This window comes from Phyllopteryx taeniolatus, chromosome 18 (assembly GCF_024500385.1).
Source record: "Phyllopteryx taeniolatus isolate TA_2022b chromosome 18, UOR_Ptae_1.2, whole genome shotgun sequence".
Lineage (NCBI taxonomy): Eukaryota > Metazoa > Chordata > Actinopteri > Syngnathiformes > Syngnathidae > Phyllopteryx > Phyllopteryx taeniolatus.
Window position 1 is genome coordinate 4472157 of NC_084519.1, and position 19458 is coordinate 4491614.

A 19458-nucleotide genomic window follows, 5' to 3' on the forward strand; every position below is an offset into this window, starting at 1 on the left:
CCAAACACTACAGGAATGTTATCATTGTATTGCATTAGCAACATTCCCCAGCTCATTTAATAGACTACAGACCCGGTTGCATGAGCTTCTGTTTGTTTCACTCCTTGTGTGTGTGTGTGTGTGTGTGTCTGTCTGCGTGTGTCACAAATTCTTTTCTGTTTACTCTTTGGTTCCTTTCTGGCTTACACGGTTCAACAGGCAGTTTCTTTTTACATTGCAGACCAACATACTATCACCCAAAACCTTTCTAGCATAAAGACACCTAAATAAATTATTAATCAACAGTAGCTATGATGTGAAGGAGGTACACGAAGGTATTAGAAGTGTAATTGAAGTTAAAACTAAAAAGGCACCAGTAGTTTCTGAGAAAGTTTGTAATTCCTAAATGGTGCATGTAGTTTGCAGATGTTTCTACATCAAGAGCAGGAAGTATTTTTCAAAGGCTTGAAATGATCCACATGGAATGGCCTTCCATTTCTTTAAAGTTATCTTTTTCCATTGTGTGCTTGTCAACTGTAGTTAGCAACTTCCATCCGAATATTGCATCTGTCCAAGTGTTCCCACTCCCAGTTGATTTGGTTTACAGTTTCCTACACTTTCCCTGGAATTATGAATCATCATTTCAAGTATCCAGCAGTCTTTCCCCCCCATACCTCTTGAACTTTGCCAGCCCATCGCCACTATGTGACCTTCACTCTTCCTTCTCCCACATTGTCATATTTCTACTACTCCATTGGGTTTGTGAAAAAGGAGATGAGAGATTAAGTGGCTGCTCATTGCTTACTTTTACATTGGGTGGCACCAACCTAATCCTATTTCAAGTCTTCTCACTTGTACGTTCTCTTTCACTGTTTGAATTATCCATGCAATGTCCCTTACCGATATTTATGCATAAGACAGGCAGAAACTGATATTTGAAATTAGAAACCATAGTTTTTTTTAATGAAACCCCGGCAGGATCATTTGGATTCACAGTTACTTTTCCACTACATCTGGGCACAGGTCACAGTGTTACTTACTTTGCTTTGTATGCTTATCGTACCACTGGCCCAAAATGTATCTCCGTTCGAGCTCAGAAATTTCTGAAAAGTATTTAATTTGTCTTCCCCACTCAGTACAGCACTTTAGATCACATAAAAGTCTGGTGTGATGCACTGTGGATGCCTATGTGCATTTCCAGTTCTTCTTATCCTTGTATTCACCATCACTTCCACTCCTGTGTGCAGGTAGCAGTTGTGAAGGTGAGAAATACGGACAAAGTGTTTGCCATGAAGATTCTTAACAAGTGGGAGATGCTGAAGCGAGCAGAGGTAAGTGTCACTTGTCAGATTTTCTTCACTATGAGATAGGGCTGCACGATTATGGCCAAAATAATCACAATTATTTTGATCAGTATTGTAATAACAATTACCGTAATTTCTCATGTATAATGCGCACCCCCAAAGTTGACCTCAAAATTCTGGAAAACCCTTCTACCTATGTATAATGCATTTTTACAATGCATGATTTTATAGTATAGTATTATCTGTATTTTGTTAGTTTTTTCAAATAATTATTCTGAAGTTAAAAACCTTATTTGAACACACAATACTTTCTTTTTATTTACTTGCTCTTACTTTGAAATTCACAGCCCTACTTTTATTTCGTAAATGAGAACCTCTGGGGCGCGCTGGCATAGTGGAATGAAAGTGTACAGCTTCTTCATAACCTCTAGATGGCGGCATGAATTGATAAAATGTTTGTCTTTTTCATTTTCTCCTATACCCATGTATAATGCGCACTATTGACGTTTGACAATTTTTTGGGGTAAAAAATGCGCATTATACACGAGAAATTACGGTATTAATCACGATTTGTTCTCATCTTAGGGAAACTATGTAACAGTTTTCAGTTCAAAATGAATCTTTAAATACAAATAAATGATAGATAATTGAAAAAATAAATGTATCCAAAAAAAATTCTACTTTAGCAAGGGCTAAAATGAATAAATGTGCTATTACAAAGTGCAGTCACAATCACGTTTTGGGGAAAAATATGCCTCTAATGTCAGTTAAGTTTCACTCATGATGTCACTCGCGATGCCAGTATATACCTCACAAGGCCATTTTGACATTTACCATTTGTTAATTTGTTTTTACACTGACACTGAACCGAGGTTTACCTGTGGAAATCACCATTTCATTAAGATTTCATGATTCTTTACTAAAGTTTAGACTGGGTGTTTTATTGTCTTTATGTCATGATATTAACACTCGACCAGCGTCCTGAAACAAATTGTTTGGGACCTGCTGGTGCTTGCTTTTGCTATTTCTATTATGTGTCTCACCTTTTGTAAGCTCTAAAATCAATTTTGTCTTCTTTAGACTGCATGCTTTCGGGAAGAGAGAGACGTGTTGGTGAATGGTGACTCCCAGTGGATTACCACCCTCCACTATGCCTTCCAGGATGACAACAATTTGGTAGGCCACGATGAGAGCTTTTGTATTTACATGATGTTTCAGAATTTAGGTAATCGTCACGGTCTTCTCTCTTTTCTGTGCACCCGAGTGGCTCCAACTGCCACTTTGACCAGTTCACTCAGCACTCAGTTTAGAACACAATACTATCTCTCCAATATGGCAGATGACCCGCCAGCTGCTGACCTGCACATTCATTTACTAGCAAAGCACGACATAACTAAGAATTGTAGGAAATCAGGCAACACTACTGCCAATAAAAATGAATGTAACAATAATCCAAAAGAGCCTTCAATTTTGATACCATAGGCCATCATTCACCATTTAGCCTGACTGTCTGTCCTCCCAATCTTTCTCTCTGTGACCCAGAGTTCAAATGCCGGGACTGCTTGTCATTCCATTTCCCACACTCTCACAACAAATACTTTACCCGAGACACTCCCCGAGACTTTATAAGACTAGACACCACTGCCCTTGCAGTCATCTAACTATGGAAAAAAAATTGTATGCATCTGTGCAGAACTCACAACCCCCGGTCCCCTCTTTAGTAATAGGTGATGGGTTGTCTCTCTTTCTGCTTTGGCTCCTACAAAAAAAATATCTCCTGCATAGTTGTTAGGATAGTTTGCTCCCCCCCCACACGGCACAATTGTCTTTTTTCCATCTTAGCCCTCTACAATTAATTGCAATTAAGACAAACCTCTTAATGTTGTTGTAGTACCTGGTCATGGACTACTATGTGGGTGGTGATCTGCTCACCCTGCTCAGTAAATTCGAGGACCGGCTGCCCGAGGATATGGCCAGATTCTACCTGGCTGAAATGGTGCTTGCTATCGACTCTATTCACCAGCTTCACTACGTTCACAGGTGAGGAGCCAGGGCATTGTGTATCACAGGATGCAAACCTGTCAGTTTTTGTTGTTTGTAATAGTCATGAAACTACAGGTGAATAAAAATGTTTTTGTCCCATATTAAACGTCAAACAATGAGAAAAAAAAATGCATTGTTAGTGTTCAGAATATAAAGGGATATTAGGGCATGCACTGAAAAACAAAAAAACTAAATGTTATGAAAATAAAGACAATATATTGAATCTCAGAATTCCCACATAGATGCAATAGTCTAATACCAAGCAGCTGCTGTCTTCCTCTTGACAGGTTAGAAATTAATTGGGTGATATCGTAAAAGATTTTAGCATCTGATTGATGATTGAACAAAGCCACCAAAAGATTTCAGTTTCAAGTGTTTGCACAGTAACATTATACTGCTCCTACACTGATGTTGGTGTGTATGTGCCTACAAAACCTTTGTGCAAGTTGACAAGCTCCTCAACACTTACAACTGTTTTCTTGTAAAATAACAACCTTGTTTCATCTTTGTTCTTTTCACTGTTGCCCAACTACTCCTTTTTATAGCCCCACAAACGTCCATCCAGAGAAATTAGATTTTAAGTGGTTGTAAAAAGCAGATTTGACAATGACACTCAAAATTCTGACTCATCATTTCACATTGGGAACTTGTTTGGATCGCTTATGAAAATTTTAAAGTGGCGTGAACACAAATGTGGCATGCAAGTGAAATAGGTTTACTGCCCTGTGTCATTTTTCCTTGTAATGGTGGATAGGTTTGGAATAAACTTTTTTTTTCAAGAAGGAAAACATTTTCTTTCACTGCTTGACTTGCAGATTATAATTTGCCATGTTTTTAGCCAGGCACAATAAGGACAGCTTTTTTATTGTCAGCGTCCTTGTGATAATTCTTTTTATTTTGAATTTCCAACAATGAGTAAATAATCCTATTGGTGTTTTCTTTAATCTTGAAATACTAAAACATACAGTAACAAGTGAGCATTAGTACATGTGACCCAAGTGTTACCACCTATTTCTGTCAGTACTGAATTGGATGTAATACAAATAAATTAAGAATAGTTTAACTACCAAGCTGCCGTGATTATTTGATTTGGGACTCTAAGTCAGTGAGACACAACACTAGCTCTTCAAAATTTCCAAAGGGGGTCAGGGAGTTGGCTTGAAACTGTGCAGAGGACGGAACAAAACATGTTGCAGCCGGAATGCATCGCTGCCGGCTGCTGCTGCCGCCACTGTGTTCCAAAGCTGAAGCCGTTTGTTTTCAAAAGCCAAATGAAGAGAGAAGAGGGGACTGGGTGGGAAAGTATCACTGATGATGCCAGTGTAGGCAGACAAGTCAGACAGTCAAAAAGAAAGTTCTTCTTTCAACCGCAATGGTGGTACCTGTGATTGTGGTACTACAGGAATGCTCTGCTCTGTGAGTTGAGTGCGAATTGCAATGAAGTTGGGACGTTGTGTTAAACATAAATAAAAACAGAATGCAATGATTTGCAAATTATGTTCAACCTATATTTAATTGAATACACTACAAAGGCAAGATATTTAATGTTCAAACTGATAAACTTTATTGTTTTTAGCAAATAATCATTAACTTTAGAATTTTATGGCTGGAAAACGTTCCAAAAAAGGTGGGACAGGTGGCAAAAAAGACTGAGAAAGTTGAGGAATGCTCATCAAACACCTGTTTGGAACATCCCACAGGTGAACAGGCTAATTGGGAACAGGTGGGTCCCATGATTGTGTCTAAAAGGAGCTTCCCTGAATTGCTCAGTCATTCACAAGCAAAGATGGGGCGAGGTTTACCTCTTTGTGAACAAGTGTGTGAGAAAATAGTCGAACAGTTTAAGGAAAGTGTTCCCCAACGTACAATTGCAAGGAATTTAGGGATTTCATCATCTACGGTCCATATCATCATCAAAAGGTTCAGAGAATCTGGAGAAATCACTGCATGTAAGCGGCAAGGCCGAAAACCAACATTGAATGCCCGTGACCTTCGATCCCTCAGGCGGCACTGCATCAAAAACCGGCATCAATGTGTAAAGGATATCATCACATGGGCTCAGGAACACTTCAGAAAACCATTGTCAGTAAATACAATTCGGCGCTACATCCGTAAGTGCAACTTAAAACTCTACGATGCAAAGCAAAAGCCATTTATCAACAACAACCAGAAAAGCCGCCGGCTTCTCTGGGCCCGAGCTCATCTAAGATAGACTGATGCGAAGTGGAAAAGTGTTCTGTGGTCTGACGAGTCCACATTTCAAATTGTTTTTGGAAATTGTGGACGTTGTGTCGTCCGGGCCAAAGAGGAAAAGAACCATCCGGACTGTTATGGACGCAAAGTTCAAAAGCCAACATCTGTGATGGTATGGGGCTGTGTTTGTGCCAATGGCATGGGTAACTTACACATCTGTGAAGGCACCATTAATGCTGAAAGGTACATACAGGTTTTGGAGAAACATATGCTGCCATCCAAGCAATGTCTCTTTCATGGCCGCCCCTGCTTATTTCAGCAAGACATTCTGCACGTGTTACAACAGCGTGGCTTTGTAGTAAAAGAGTACGGGTACTAGACTGGACTTGCAGTCCAGACCTGTCTCCCATTGAAAATGTGTGGCGCATTATGAAGCGTACAATACGACAATGGAGACCCCGGACTGTTGAACAGCTGAAGCTGTACATCAAGCAAGAATGGAAAAGAATTCCACCTACAAAGCTTCAACAATTAGTGTCCTCAGTTCCCAAACGTTTATTGAATGTTGTTAAAAGAAAAGTTGATATAACAGTGGTAAATATGACCCTGTCCCAGCTTTTTTGGAACGTGTTGCAGCCATCAAATTTCAAGTTAATGATTATTTGCTAAAAACAATAAAGTTGATCAGTTTGAACATTAAATATATTGTCTTTCTAATGTATTCAATTAAATATATGTTGAACATGATTTGAAAATCATTGTATTCTGTTTTTATTTGTTTCACACAACGTCCCAACTTCATTGGAATTGGGGTTGTACATGTAGTTATGCATGCATGTGTATATTATATGTACAGTATGTGTGCATATCTACATATATGTACATATATTAGGTGTTGAACCGACTTGTCGAGTTTACCACTCCATAATGACGGTTTTTAGGGTTAGGGTCGATAATGGCAACCACATGGAAGCCATGCTGAAATCAAGAGGTGGCGGTGTCTTGAGACCGGTGGCACATCCATCCATCCATTGTCTGAGCCGCTTATCCTCACAAGGGTCACGGGAGGGCTGGAGCCTATCCCTGCTATCATCGGGCAGGAGGCGGGGTGCACCCTGAAATGGATGCCACCCAATCGCAGGGCACATACAAACAAACAACCATCCGCAGTCAGCCACTTGTAAAATAGGATAGTCAATCCTCAAATATAACAAAAGCACAAGTGCTATGCATTCTGAAGTCCGACATTTTTCCCTATTTGACGTTCATGGTCTCATTAAGAATAAGTCTGAAGTTACTTACCTTATGTACACTATATTGCCAAAAGTATTTGCTCACCAGACTTGACACGGATATGAATTTATGTGACATCCCATTCTTAAGTCATAGCGTTTAATGTCATCGGTCTACCCTCTGCAGTTAAAACAGCTTAAACTCTTCGGCCAAGGTTTTCCACAAAGTTTAGGAGTGTGTTCATGCGAATTTATGACCATTTTTCCAGAAGCACATTTGTGAGGTTACATACTGATTTTGGACGAGATTTATCATTTATCCAAAAGTCTTCTATATAGGCCAGGAGGTCAGGATTGTATAGGCCAGTCAAGTTCATCCACATCAAACACTCGCATCTGTGTCTTTATGAACCTTGTTGGAACAGGAAGGGGCCATCTTCAAACTGTTCCCACAAAGTTGGAAATCTCCGAAATATTATCCCCTGAGCTCCAGTGAAAGGAACTCTGAATGATTCAGCATACTAAGAGATTTTGGACAGTCAAACAGTTTGTGGATTACCTCTTCCTGTTCCAACATGTCTGTGCACCAGTGGACAAAGCAAGGTCCATAAAGACATGGATGAGAGAATTTGGTATGGGTGAACTTGACTGACCTGGACAGAGTCCCACCCTCAACCTGATAGAGCACCTTTGGGTTGATTTCGAGTAGAGAATGAGCCAGGCTGTGTCATCCAACATCAGTGTGTGACCTCACAAATATGCTTCTGGAAGAATGGGCAAACATTTCCATAAAGTCACTCCTAAACCTTGGTGAAAGCCTTCCCACAAGAGTTGAAGCTGTTAAAGCTGCAAATTGTAGACCAACATTATATTAAACCATATGGATTTACAATGGGATATAACTTCAAATCATATGTGAATCTAGGTAGGTGAGTGAATACCTTTGGCAGGATAGAGTATATGTATGCATGTGTAAATACTGCATACATACAGTGAGTAGCTGTGATTCATTATTTTATTGGCATGAACGGTCAAATAGACAAATATATGAATGTGAAACTTCAGATATTGCTTAACAATATCACGTAACTAAAACAATAAATAAAATCTTTATAAAACAACAAATTATGGCAATATTGTCTTAAATTAATGTTCTTTGTTTCCACTTGTGAAACAGCACAATAGGCTCACGAGGCGGAGCTTACATAGCTGTTTTTTCCTCCGCTGTTTCTGCCATGCTTCTCATCAATGAGTCCCTTTGAAAACTTGGCTTCTTTGTAGGGCTGCGGAGACTTTGTGTGACATCATATGAGCGCTTGGCTCCATTTCATTGGTGGAATGGAGTCAAATGCAAGTGGTTATGTTGGATTGGTGAAAGTCACGTGACAGGGCCTCAGGCAGAAATATTTCTGACGAACCAGAACGAATAGATCACGCAAGCAAGAATAGATTGATAAATAAAAATAGTGAGCAGAATGAAGCTCAGTGTAGTGGAGTAAAAGTGTTTCATTGAAACACTCTCTGACTAGTACAATTTATTTAAAAATTTTATGTAAATGACATGTATATGTATATACACGGTGGACGACTGGTTAGAGCGTCTGCCTCACAGTCCTGAGGACCGGGGTTCAATGCCCACCCCCACCTGTGTGGCGATTGCATGTTCTCCCTGTGCCTGCGTGGGTTTTCTCCGGGCACTCCGTTTTCCTCCCACATCCCCAAAACATGCATGGTTGGTTAATTGAACACTCTAAATTGCCCGTAGGTGTGAATGTGAGTGCGAATGGTTGTTTTTTTTTGTATGTGCCCTGCGATTGGCTGGCAACCATTTCAGGTTGTACCCTGCCTCCTGCCCGATGATAGCTGGGGTAGGCTCCAGCACTCCCGCGACCCTTGTGGGGATAAGCGGCTCATTGTAATGGATGGATGGATGTATGTACACACACATACAGTCAGTCCCCGAGGGGTGCCAATATTTTTTAGCACGACTATAAAAAGACACATTGTGCTCTTTTTTTCTTGACTGTCTGACAAATGATGAACTTGACTGGCCTGTACAATCCTGATCTCCTGACGTATATAGAACACTTTTGGATAAATGAGAGAGGAGACTTCTCGTCCTAAATCAGTGTGTAACCTCACAAATGTGCTTCTGGAAAAATGGTCAAATCAGACTAAACGTTTCCTGTTTTAGGTCAATTAGGATTATCAAAATTATTTATATTTGCTAAATGCCAGACTAGTGAGAGAAGGATTTTTTTTAAGACATATATAAAATTGGCACTACAGTGATGGTAAAAAAATCTTGGCTCCCCAAGTGTGCCATTTTTTTTAGCATGAATGTGTATATGCAAGAATGTGTATGTACTGTACAGCTTTGTATAGTTGTGCTCATAAGTTTACATACCCTGGCAGAATTTATGATTTCTTGGCCATTTTTCAGAGGATATGAGTAACACAAAAACCTTTCTTTCACTCATGGTTAGTGCTTGGGTGAAGCCATGTATTATCAAACAACTGTGTTTGCTCTTTTTAAATCATAATGACAACAGAAACACAAATTACCCTGATAAAGTTTACATACCCTTGAGATTTTGGCCTGATAACATGCACACAAGTTGACACAAATGGGTTTGAATGGCTACTACAGGTAACCATCCACACCTCCGATCTGTCTGCTTGTAATCAGTGTGTGTATAAAGGTTCAGTGAGTTTCTGGACTCCTGACAGACCCTTGCACTGACATCTCTGGATTCTGAGTCATGGGGAAAGCAAAAGAATTGTCAAAAGATCTGCGGGAAAAGGTAATTGAACTGTATAAAACAGACAAGGGATATAAGAAGGTATCCAAGAAATTGAGAATGCCAATCAGGAGTGTTCAAACTCTAATTAAGAAGTGGAAAATGAGACATTCTGTTGAAACCAAACCACGATCAGGTCGACCCACAAAATATTCTGCCACAAAGGGCCAGGAAAATTGTTCGAGATGCAAAGAAAAGATTACTTCAGCTGAAATACAGGACTCTCTGGGGGGGGGAAAGTGGGGTGGATGTTTCAAGATGCAGACTAAGGAGACACTTGAAGAAAAATGGACTGCATGGTCGAGTTACCAGAAGAAAGCCATTACTACGCCAATGTCACACAAAAAAATAATGCTTACAATATGCCAAACAGTACAGAGAAAAGCCTCAAAACTTCTGGAACAAAATCATTTGGAGTGATGAGACATAAATTGAACTTTTTGGCCACAACCATAAACGTTACATTTGGAGAGGAGTCAACATTGCCTATGATGAAAGGTACACCATTCCTACTGTGAAACATGGAGGTGGATCGCTGTTTTGGGGATGTGTGACCTACGAAGGTACGGGAAACTTGATCAAAATTGATGGCAAGATGAATGCAGCATGTTATCAAAAAATACTAGAGGAAATTTTGCACTCATCAGCCCGGAAGCTGCGCATGGGACGTACTTGGATATTCCAACATGATGATGATGATCCAAAACACAAAAGCCAAGTCAATCTGTCATTGGCTACAGCAGAATAGGTTCTGGAGTGAAGGTTCTAGAGTGGCCATCTCAGCCTCCTGACCTCAATATCATTGAGTCACTCTGGGGAGATCTCAAGCGTGCATTTCATACAAAACAGCCCAAAAATCTACAGGAACTGGAGGCCTTTTGCCAAGAAGAATGGGCAGCTTTACTATCAGAGAAAATAAAGAGCCTCATCCACAGCTATCACAAAAGACTCCAAGCTGTCATTGATGTTAAAGGGGGCAATACAAAAACTGGGGTATGTAACCTTTTTATCAGGGTCATTTGTGTAGTTCTGTAAATTCTGCCAGGGTATGTAAACTTATGAGCACAACTGTATGTGTGCGTGCACACTTCCATTCAAGTAATTACATTTGTAGTCAACAGAAGACAAAAATGTCAGTGTGTGAGCTCTTATAGCATGTTCGACGGTTTAACATTTTTTGTTTGTTTGCCAAGTTCGCTGTCATTCTTGTCAATATTAGCATCAAATTAGCTTAAATGACGCTTCAGGTTTCAATTATTTAACAATAACTAGACAGTCTGACATTGCAATGAGAAGCTGTCCGTTTCACTCAACAAAAACACAATTCCTTCAGGATAAGAAATTTGAAAACAAGTCCTGTGATCCTCTTTGTACTTTGCCTCAGTAGTGCTGGCAGGAAGCTAACATTGTCACTGGCTAACAAACAAACCAACAATAAAAAGAAAACCGTGTCTGTACTAATATGTGAGAAAATCTGTTTACTGGATTAAAAATTGCTGTGGTCACACTGGGGGTGATTGCGAGCCTCGTGTTGGCCATCTCTGCCCTATATAATGAGTGACAGCTGCATGAGACATTTGATATGAGACAATTTCAAGTGCGCTATTAGCACAATGCTTGGTTCCCAGTAACACCAAGTGGAAGGCACCAGCCTACCATCCGTTTCCAAATCTGTGCCCACATATCAGGAATTGGACATCCTTATCAACTCTCACAGATTATGTGAGAATTTGATTGTACTATCATGTTATTTCTGGTTGGCATAGATTTAGTTATTCCAGTAGTGAATAGAAAGCACCAGCATGTCCTTTTTTAATTGTGAGACATGAAATTTCTGAGAAGGATTGATTTTGTTCTTTCCTACATTTGTTCCTGTCCTTTCTTAGAGTTGTAATTGTCACTTCCTCTCTCTTTACTGGAATAAAAATAAAACCAATTAAAGTCAAAATGTAAATAGGCAGCAGCTCTGTCATAAGAATATTGGCCTGTAGAGAAGTTTTCACCAGACAAGAATTAGTCTCATATGATAAATTCTTACACTATTTTTAAATATTTATGCTCCATTCCTGTTTCTTAACTCCAAACACTTTGCCCACCTACTATACACAACAATATTGTTGTTACAGTGGCGCCTTGACAAATTAGTTTAATTTGTTCTGCGTCTTTGCATGTAACTCAGATCACTCGTATCTCAAATCAGCTCTCCCCATTGAAATGAATGGAAATGCCATTGATTAAAAAAACACCACACTCCAGATAGGATAGGACCGCTGGTTTGAAAGAGGTAAAAAAGAAGCAATCTACATCAAACTAGAAAAGCAGTCTCTAAACAGAGGATGAGGTTTGAGGCATTACCAATCGTCTGCCGATAACAATGTCGTGTCCCCCCCCCCAAGATCGCTTCAAGATCGCTTCATTCAATGGGAAGAGTGGCCCAAACGACCTGTTTTGCCACAAGATGAGTGAACAACTGATTGGGATGTAGGACTGTCGTTTCACTAACTATACTGGGCATCAACAACAACACCCTATTGTTGACCGCCGCAATGAAACACCCACCGAGGAATAAATATAGGCACTTGCCACCTAAAATTGAGAACTGACTAAGCCTTTTGGATTAAAGGTGAAACATCTTCAACAAACAAGAATAGCCCAATTGCCTTGATTCAACCTTTATGAATAAATGAATCATGATCATGTTTCGCGTGGGCCTGAAGTTGACAATAGATGTAAAGAAGTGAGCATTATAAATGTAGACACAAATAAATGTGAGAATAAAGGAAGTGAGTGGGGAGCCACTAATTGCATGGTGTTATCTATGGGCTGCTGTGGGTCTGGTGGGAGTAGCAGACATGGAAGAGTGGAAGGAAAGGCAAAGGAACATGAAAAGGGGATGACGCTGTTTTCCTTGAAGTCCCCTTTTGGACTGTTTGGGACAGTAATGATGGGTTATGAGAGGTGTGGTGTTGATATGTGCCCCCATGCTCTAACCGTCAGCCCCTCCCCTCCTCTTTCTATGTTACATCCATGCGCTCCTGAGAGTCCCACACTATTTATTTATTTATTTTTTTTCCCCAGAGGGTGGAGTCAGCCAGGCACATCCGTTGAGGAGGGTGTGATTTGCTGGCTGGTCCCGTTTGAGAAAATGCATACATGTGTACGTGCCTGTGTATGTGTGTGTTGGCAGCATGAAGACGAGGGTGTGTGTTTTCATCATGGTTGTGGTGTGTCTATGTACGAGGTGACGTACATAGACACTTTCCTATTCACACGGCTAAGGCAAAGGACGATGTAGCCACCCTCTAAATTAGTAGCTCTTGGTGGTCAATTTATTAGAAAACTATCCCATCTCTTCATCAATTAAACAGACTTTATTAAGCATCTATTTGCAAACGTAAAATGTGTGGTTCCACAGCAGAACAATGATATTCTAATAGTTTTCCCTTGGGTAATCACAACTGAAGTGAATGGTGATGTCAAAGTCTCCTGGGATTATTAATGATCCCATCCTTTCTTTTGCAGGGACCCTTCCTGAAGGCATATTTAAGCCCTTAAATACTAATACTAGTGTGGGCTTGGATGGATGGATGGATGGATGGATGGATAAATACTTTATTCAGTCTGTGAGTTAACTTGGATAGAATGCGTACAAATAAAAAAAAAAAATATTGCATTAGCCAAGATATTTAGTGTGCAGTTCTTCAATCAATAAATATCTCATGTTGGTGTATCAATACTGTATCATGAGAGTTAAAAATATAACATACTGGGAATAGCAATATTTATCGCGCCCATTAGTAGTGTAGTGGCACACGTACTGTAGTTGACTTTTGTATAGCTGCTGTGCGATCGATCCCTTAGTGTTTATATTTGTACATCAAATCTATCTTTTGTTGTCAGGTTGTTGGCATAAAATTTATAATTAGATTGATATTGATGTGGATGGTGTTTGAGACAATACAAGCCTGGATGAAAGAGCACCAGCCAACTCCCATGAGAGACTAAATGTGTTAGTCAAATGAACAGCGTGTGCGCCCATGTATTTAGTGGCCAGTGATCTGCGTGGCCTCACAGAGGGGCCTGAGTTCAATAGCCCAACTCACCATGGCTTAGTGCTGCCTAGCACCACATCTGTCTAGTGTGGGTTTGTGTGTATGGGGGAGCGCAAAAGCTCTATTCTGCTCGTGTCAGAGGAGATGTGGGGGTTGGTACTGAGGAGTGTTTTCCATGTGTGCGACAGATAGAGGGAGATTTGTGCTGGTGACTATGTTGGGTATCATTCCAGTCCTTTCGTCATGAAATGTACCACACTGTATGTCCAGCGTCAGTAATCTTTTGTTGGTGGAATCTGACTACTGTGGAGGTTTGTGTGTCTGTGTGTGTGTAAGGTGGTAGGTGTTTTCCTATTGATTACAGCCCAATGTTTTATTGATCAGGACTATGTGTCTCCGTGGCTCGCTATTCTACAAGAGAATGGCTTTATTTCTCTGTGATAGATATGGTTAATATTTTATAGGGTTATTGATTATTTGCTTTGACAGATTGTTTCATAAGTGTCTTTTTTTTAAAATAAGTTAACCCTATTAAAATGTATTTGATGCACAACTACTAAAGACAGTTTATAGGATCGCTGTTGTTCACAAATTCATGGTTCTGTTTCTAAAGATTTTATGACTATTTGCAAATAAATTCTTTGGTATCTGCATGTGAATATATTTTAATTTTTCATTTTTACATTAATTTTAATGTAAATCAACTTGAATATACAAAATAGCCGTTTTCCCTTTTGGTAACATGTATTTGCCACTTCTCGACCTTTATCCGTGTAAAATAAATATTATGAATCATTGACAGTACTATGGTATTTAAAGATCTGGCTCTTTCAAATACAGTACTTTGATTGGTTTTAGCGTTCCTCCCCTTTGTCAAGTGGTACTAGAGGTCACACAGTCAGAACAATTGCTTGCATAGACCCATGTGGGACATCCTTGTCTGTGCAGCTTCCAGTCAACGTGCGTTTGTGTGTGTGTGTGTGTGTGTTGGGTGTGTGTGTGTGTGTGTGTGTGTCAGGCTACAACCAGATGGCCCTCCCAGATGGGTGGTGTGTCTTAGAAGAGCTTACCTCCCTCTATTCTAGTCTGCTCTTTAAGATCGCAGGAGTCTTGTGACACAGTTGCTCAATTAACTGGACTAACTAGCGCAGTATTAGCTTAGCATTCGCTTGTAGGCCTTAAGGCTTCTTTATACTCGCGCTGACATCACTGAGGCTGTCCCACGCGTAGTTTGCCGTTATACTCGGGCGCAACCCACGCGCGCAGTTTTGAAAATGTACTGCAGTTCACCGCCACGTCGGGGGTGTCGCTATGGCTGGTATTGGCTAGGACACCACAGGGTGGAGTTTCCTCTGCATTTTTTTAGGCCATTTCCGGAAGCCGTTTTTACTTTCCTTTCAGTCACAAGGAACAAAGCAACAACGATGGCGACTGTGGAACAGTGTCTGCTAGAACAAATTGACCTTGATGACCAGATGATACGTTTAATTATGCTGCAAAATCGATCGAGAAGGCGGCGGCGTAGATGGTATGTAGAATCAAGGGGCACGCTGAGTACATCATCACAGCATGTGACTAAAACGGACCAATCACGAGAGATGATCTCCACGGCGTTCGACACGCACACAATTTTTGCGCGTCAAGCTTTGCAGAGGGGCCGCGCGGGGCCATTCGTTGGTCACGTGATGCAACGCAGGCGTTGTCAGCCGCACGACCACGGGAGTATAAAGAGGCCTTTACAAGGTGTCGAAGTTTAGGGGTGAGCTGTGTGCGTGTGTGTGCACGTGCACAGGTGTGTGCGTTCATGCAAAGTTGGAGGCGTTTGTGCAGAAATCCTCACTTGTGAATAGGAGCTCCTAACATCAGTCAGAGGTCCCATTAAGTCTAACAGGATTTTGCCCAATGCTAAATACTGTAACTACTAGACCCACACTTCTGACTCAGAGGTGAACTGAAGTTTTCAAGACTGCGCGCGTGGGTTGCGCTCAAGTATAAAGGCAAACTACGCGAGGGACAACCGCAATGACATCAGCGCGGTCGCCGTCCGGGCGAGTATAAAGAAGCCTTCAGGGTTATTGAGTTATTATTGTCACCTCTTGGTTTGTTTGTTTGTATGTTAGGATAGTTAGCAGCGTTACACAAACTCTACACCACTGGTTTTCATGAAACTTTGTGGCTAGGTGTGCATAGCAAGAGCCCATTTACTATTTTCCTGGAGGATGCATTTGGAATTAGCCTTTGAAGTTGGTAATGGTGAAAAATGAGGTGAAACAGAATGAGAGTGCTTAAAGAGGAGGATGCTATTCAAATCAAAGAAATAAGACAAATTTAACTTTAATCTTAAATTTGTACATCAACATGTACTTGAGTGCTGTAAAGCTTTTCTATGTGAAGAAAATTTGTTGTTTTTGCCTTATTGTACTTGTCAGAGTCTTCCAGGTTGGTTAATTTATGTTAAAATCCCAAAAAATGTCTGCGGGGGCCCAGGGGCATACCCGCAGACCTTTTTTGTTCAGTCAGTCTGTGCTGACCGGTACCAAACGGCTCATGGAACGATAACCAGTCCGTGGCCCTGTGGTTGGGTTCTGCTGCTGTTAGATCCCTCTTACACACAAATACATACAAAATACATGCTTTACAGTTTGTGAGAATTTAGGGGTTATAGTTACTGTGGCTCAGTTTACTTAGGAGCTGTGTGTGTGTCGGGGGTGGGGAGTGGGGGGGATTCTTTTTCATATATACAGATTTGATAATCAGTCTTGTTTTATTTTAAGTTGGGAGTACACACAAAAAGCCAACTCAGCACTTGTTGTTTAACAAGTTGTATTTGGAAACATTAATGTGGGGAGATCTTCTTGATTTGATGCAAAGAAAGTACAAATAAACCGTGGGGTGGTTTAACTGCAGTAGTGGTAGCTTCTGCTCTGCATTCAAATTAATCCTGTTGACATAATCTGGAACAATAGTATAAATATGTCAGCAGCTGTAAGGATGCAAAAAAAGTTGCATGCCCTATGTAAAACCTTTTGAACAATGTTAACAGAATTTTCCATTTTGATAAATGCTCATTCTGGGGTAAGATTTTAACTGAGTGCATATTTGTTTTATTATAAAGAGCACATTTCCTTCTTACCTACTTCATTAGATGACAGTTTGCTCTCTCAATTCTTCTTCAGGGACATAAAGCCAGACAACATCCTGTTGGATAGGAATGGACATATCCGCTTGGCTGACTTTGGCTCCTGCCTCAAACTCATGGAGGACGGAACGGTATGTACAGTGGGTACGGAAAGTATTCAGACCCCCTTACATTTTTCACTCTTTTTTTATATTGCAGCCATTTGCTAAAATCATTTAAGTTCATTTTTCCCCACATTAATGTACACACAGCACCCCATATTGACAGAAAAAAAACGGAATTGTTGAAACTTTTGCAGATTTATTAAAAAAGAAAAACTGAAATATCACACAGCCATAGGTATTCAGACCCTTTGCTCTCAGTATTTAGTAGAAGCACCCTTTTGAGCTAATACAGCCATGAGTCTTTTTGGGAATGATGCAACAAGTTTTTCACACCTGGATTTGGGCATCCTCTGCCATTCCTCCTTGCAGATTCTCTCCAGTTCTGTCTGGTTGGATGGTGAGTGTTGGTGGACAACCATTTTCAGGTCTTTTCAATTGGGTTTAAGTCAGGGCTCTGGCTGGGCCATTCAGAAACAGTCACGGAGTTGTTCTGAAGCCACTCCTTCGCTATTTTAGCTGTGTGCTTAGGGTCATTGTCTTTTTTGAAGGTGAACCTTCGGCCCAGTTTGAGGTTCTGAGCCCTCTGGAGAAGGTTTTCGTCCAGGATATCCATGTACTTGGCCGCATTCATCTTTTCTTCGATTGCAACCAGTCTCCCTGTCCCTGCAGCTGAAAAACACCCCTACAGCATGATGCTGCCACCACCATGCTTCACTGTTGGGACTGTATTGGTGATTAGTAGTGCCTGGTTTTCTCCACACATGCCACTTAGAATTAAGGCCAACAATTTCTATCTTGGTCTCAGACCAGCGAATCTTATTTCTCACCATCTTGGAGTCGTTCAGGTGTTTTTTTAGCAAAATCATGTCTTTCATGTCTTGCACTGAGGAGAGGCTTCCGTTGGGCCACTCTGCCATATAGCCCCTACTGGTGGAGGGCTGCAGTGATGGTTGACTTTCTACACCTTTCTCCCATCTTCCGACTGCATCTCTGGACCTTAGCCACAATGATCTTTGGGTTCTTCTTTACCTCTCTCACCAAGGCTCTTCCTCAGTTTCGCCGGACGGCCAGCTCTAGGAAGGGTTCTGGTCGTCCCAAACAGCTTCCATTTAAGGCTTATGGAGGGCACTGTGCTCTTAGGAACCTTAAGTGCAGCAGAAACAAATAAATCCTGAGGTGGCAGCAGAAAATGTTTTTGTAACCTTGACCAGAGCTGTGCCTTGCCACAATTCTGTCTCTGAGCTCTTCAGGCAGTTCCTTTGACCTCATGATTCTCATTTGCTCTGACATGCACTGTAAGCTGTAAGGTCTTATATAGATGGGGGTGTGGCTTTCCTATTCAAGTCCAATCAGTATAATCAAACACAGCTGGACTCCAATGAAGGTGTTGAACAATTTTAAGGATGATCAGAAGAAATGGACAGCACCCGAGTTAAATATGAGTGTCACAGCAAAGGGTCTGAATACGTTTGGCTATGTGATATTTCAGGTTTTTCCTTTTTAATAAATATGCAAAAATTACATTTTTTTTCCTGTTGATGTGGGCGGCTGTGTGTACATTAATGAGGAAAAAAATTACTTGAATGATTTTGACAAATGGCTGCAATATAACCAAGAGTGAAAAATTTAAGGGGGTTTGAAAACTTTCCGTACCCACTGTATTTATCATGTTGCTGCTGTTGGTGGTGGTGTTGTTTGAGCATCCGAATGCATGCTCTATTCAAATGGAGTCGAGGGTGTTAGGTACCCCGATGAGAGTACACATCCGACGCTACAGGTAGGTCGGCTCTTATAGTCGGGATGCTGCTGCTGTTGCCACCTTTGGTCAGGATTAATAGAATGTCCATTATTTACAATGGGAAAATTTGGTTCTAGATTAAAGTAATTTTTTTTCTGAGGCAAAAGTAAAAATTGCAATGGAATTGTGGAAGGTAGTACAATTGTCCTGGGATGGAATACCAGTTCACAGAGCCAATGCCAAGCAGCGCTCATCAACAGTGGTTATACAACTGAATATTAGCTCAGTGTTTCACAGGAAGGGAAAATATTCCAACATTTTTCAGTTTTATCGTAAATGTTCGGCTTTCTAAAGAAAAATCCTGACACTTGACTTTTTTTTACAGTCTACTTTTCATTTTTCTTTACTCTCTGTAAAGGAAAAGCTATTATTTTCTTCATGCTTTGATTTGAAATAGAATGCAGTGTTCCCAATGCACTTGCATGTATGGAAATGAAAGCAATTAAGAATTTTGACCTTGAGTCACCTTTTTAAAAGAGACTGACTGCCACTATTCTGATCATAGTTAACAGTATGTTAAGTTTGGTACTTCTTTGTATGGGGCTTTTAGTCATTGACTTGTGTTGCTCATTCTAGGTCCAGTCCTCTGTTGCTGTGGGGACCCCAGACTATATTTCCCCAGAAATCCTCCAAGCCATGGAAGATGGGAAGGGCAAGTATGGACCTGAGTGCGATTGGTGGTCCCTGGGTGTCTGTATGTATGAAATGCTGTATGGAGAGACACCCTTCTATGCAGAGTCCCTCGTGGAAACATATGGCAAAATTATGAACCACAAGGTGAGCTGATGTGACAAGACACCACTTTGTGCTATT

The 19458-nt window shown here is 40.7% G+C and overlaps 1 protein-coding gene across 7 annotated transcripts in view; it reads left to right on the top strand.

The window, feature by feature from the left end:
- Nucleotides 1–19458, top strand: part of cdc42bpab (CDC42 binding protein kinase alpha (DMPK-like) b) — a 102973-nt gene that overhangs the window by 43311 nt on the left and 40204 nt on the right. For 5 of the 7 annotated variants that reach the window (XM_061754774.1, XM_061754777.1, XM_061754771.1 and 2 more), the window contains exons 3-7: nt 1227–1310; nt 2364–2459; nt 3175–3323; nt 16781–16874; nt 19222–19422. In XM_061754774.1, the coding sequence (XP_061610758.1) occupies nt 1227–1310; nt 2364–2459; nt 3175–3323; nt 16781–16874; nt 19222–19422 (624 nt within the window). Of the gene's footprint in view, nt 1–1226; nt 1311–2363; nt 2460–3174; nt 3324–16780; nt 16875–16966; nt 18625–19221; nt 19423–19458 lie in introns of those variants that run through there. The other 2 variants (XM_061754776.1, XM_061754775.1) reach the window with 2 other exon arrangements.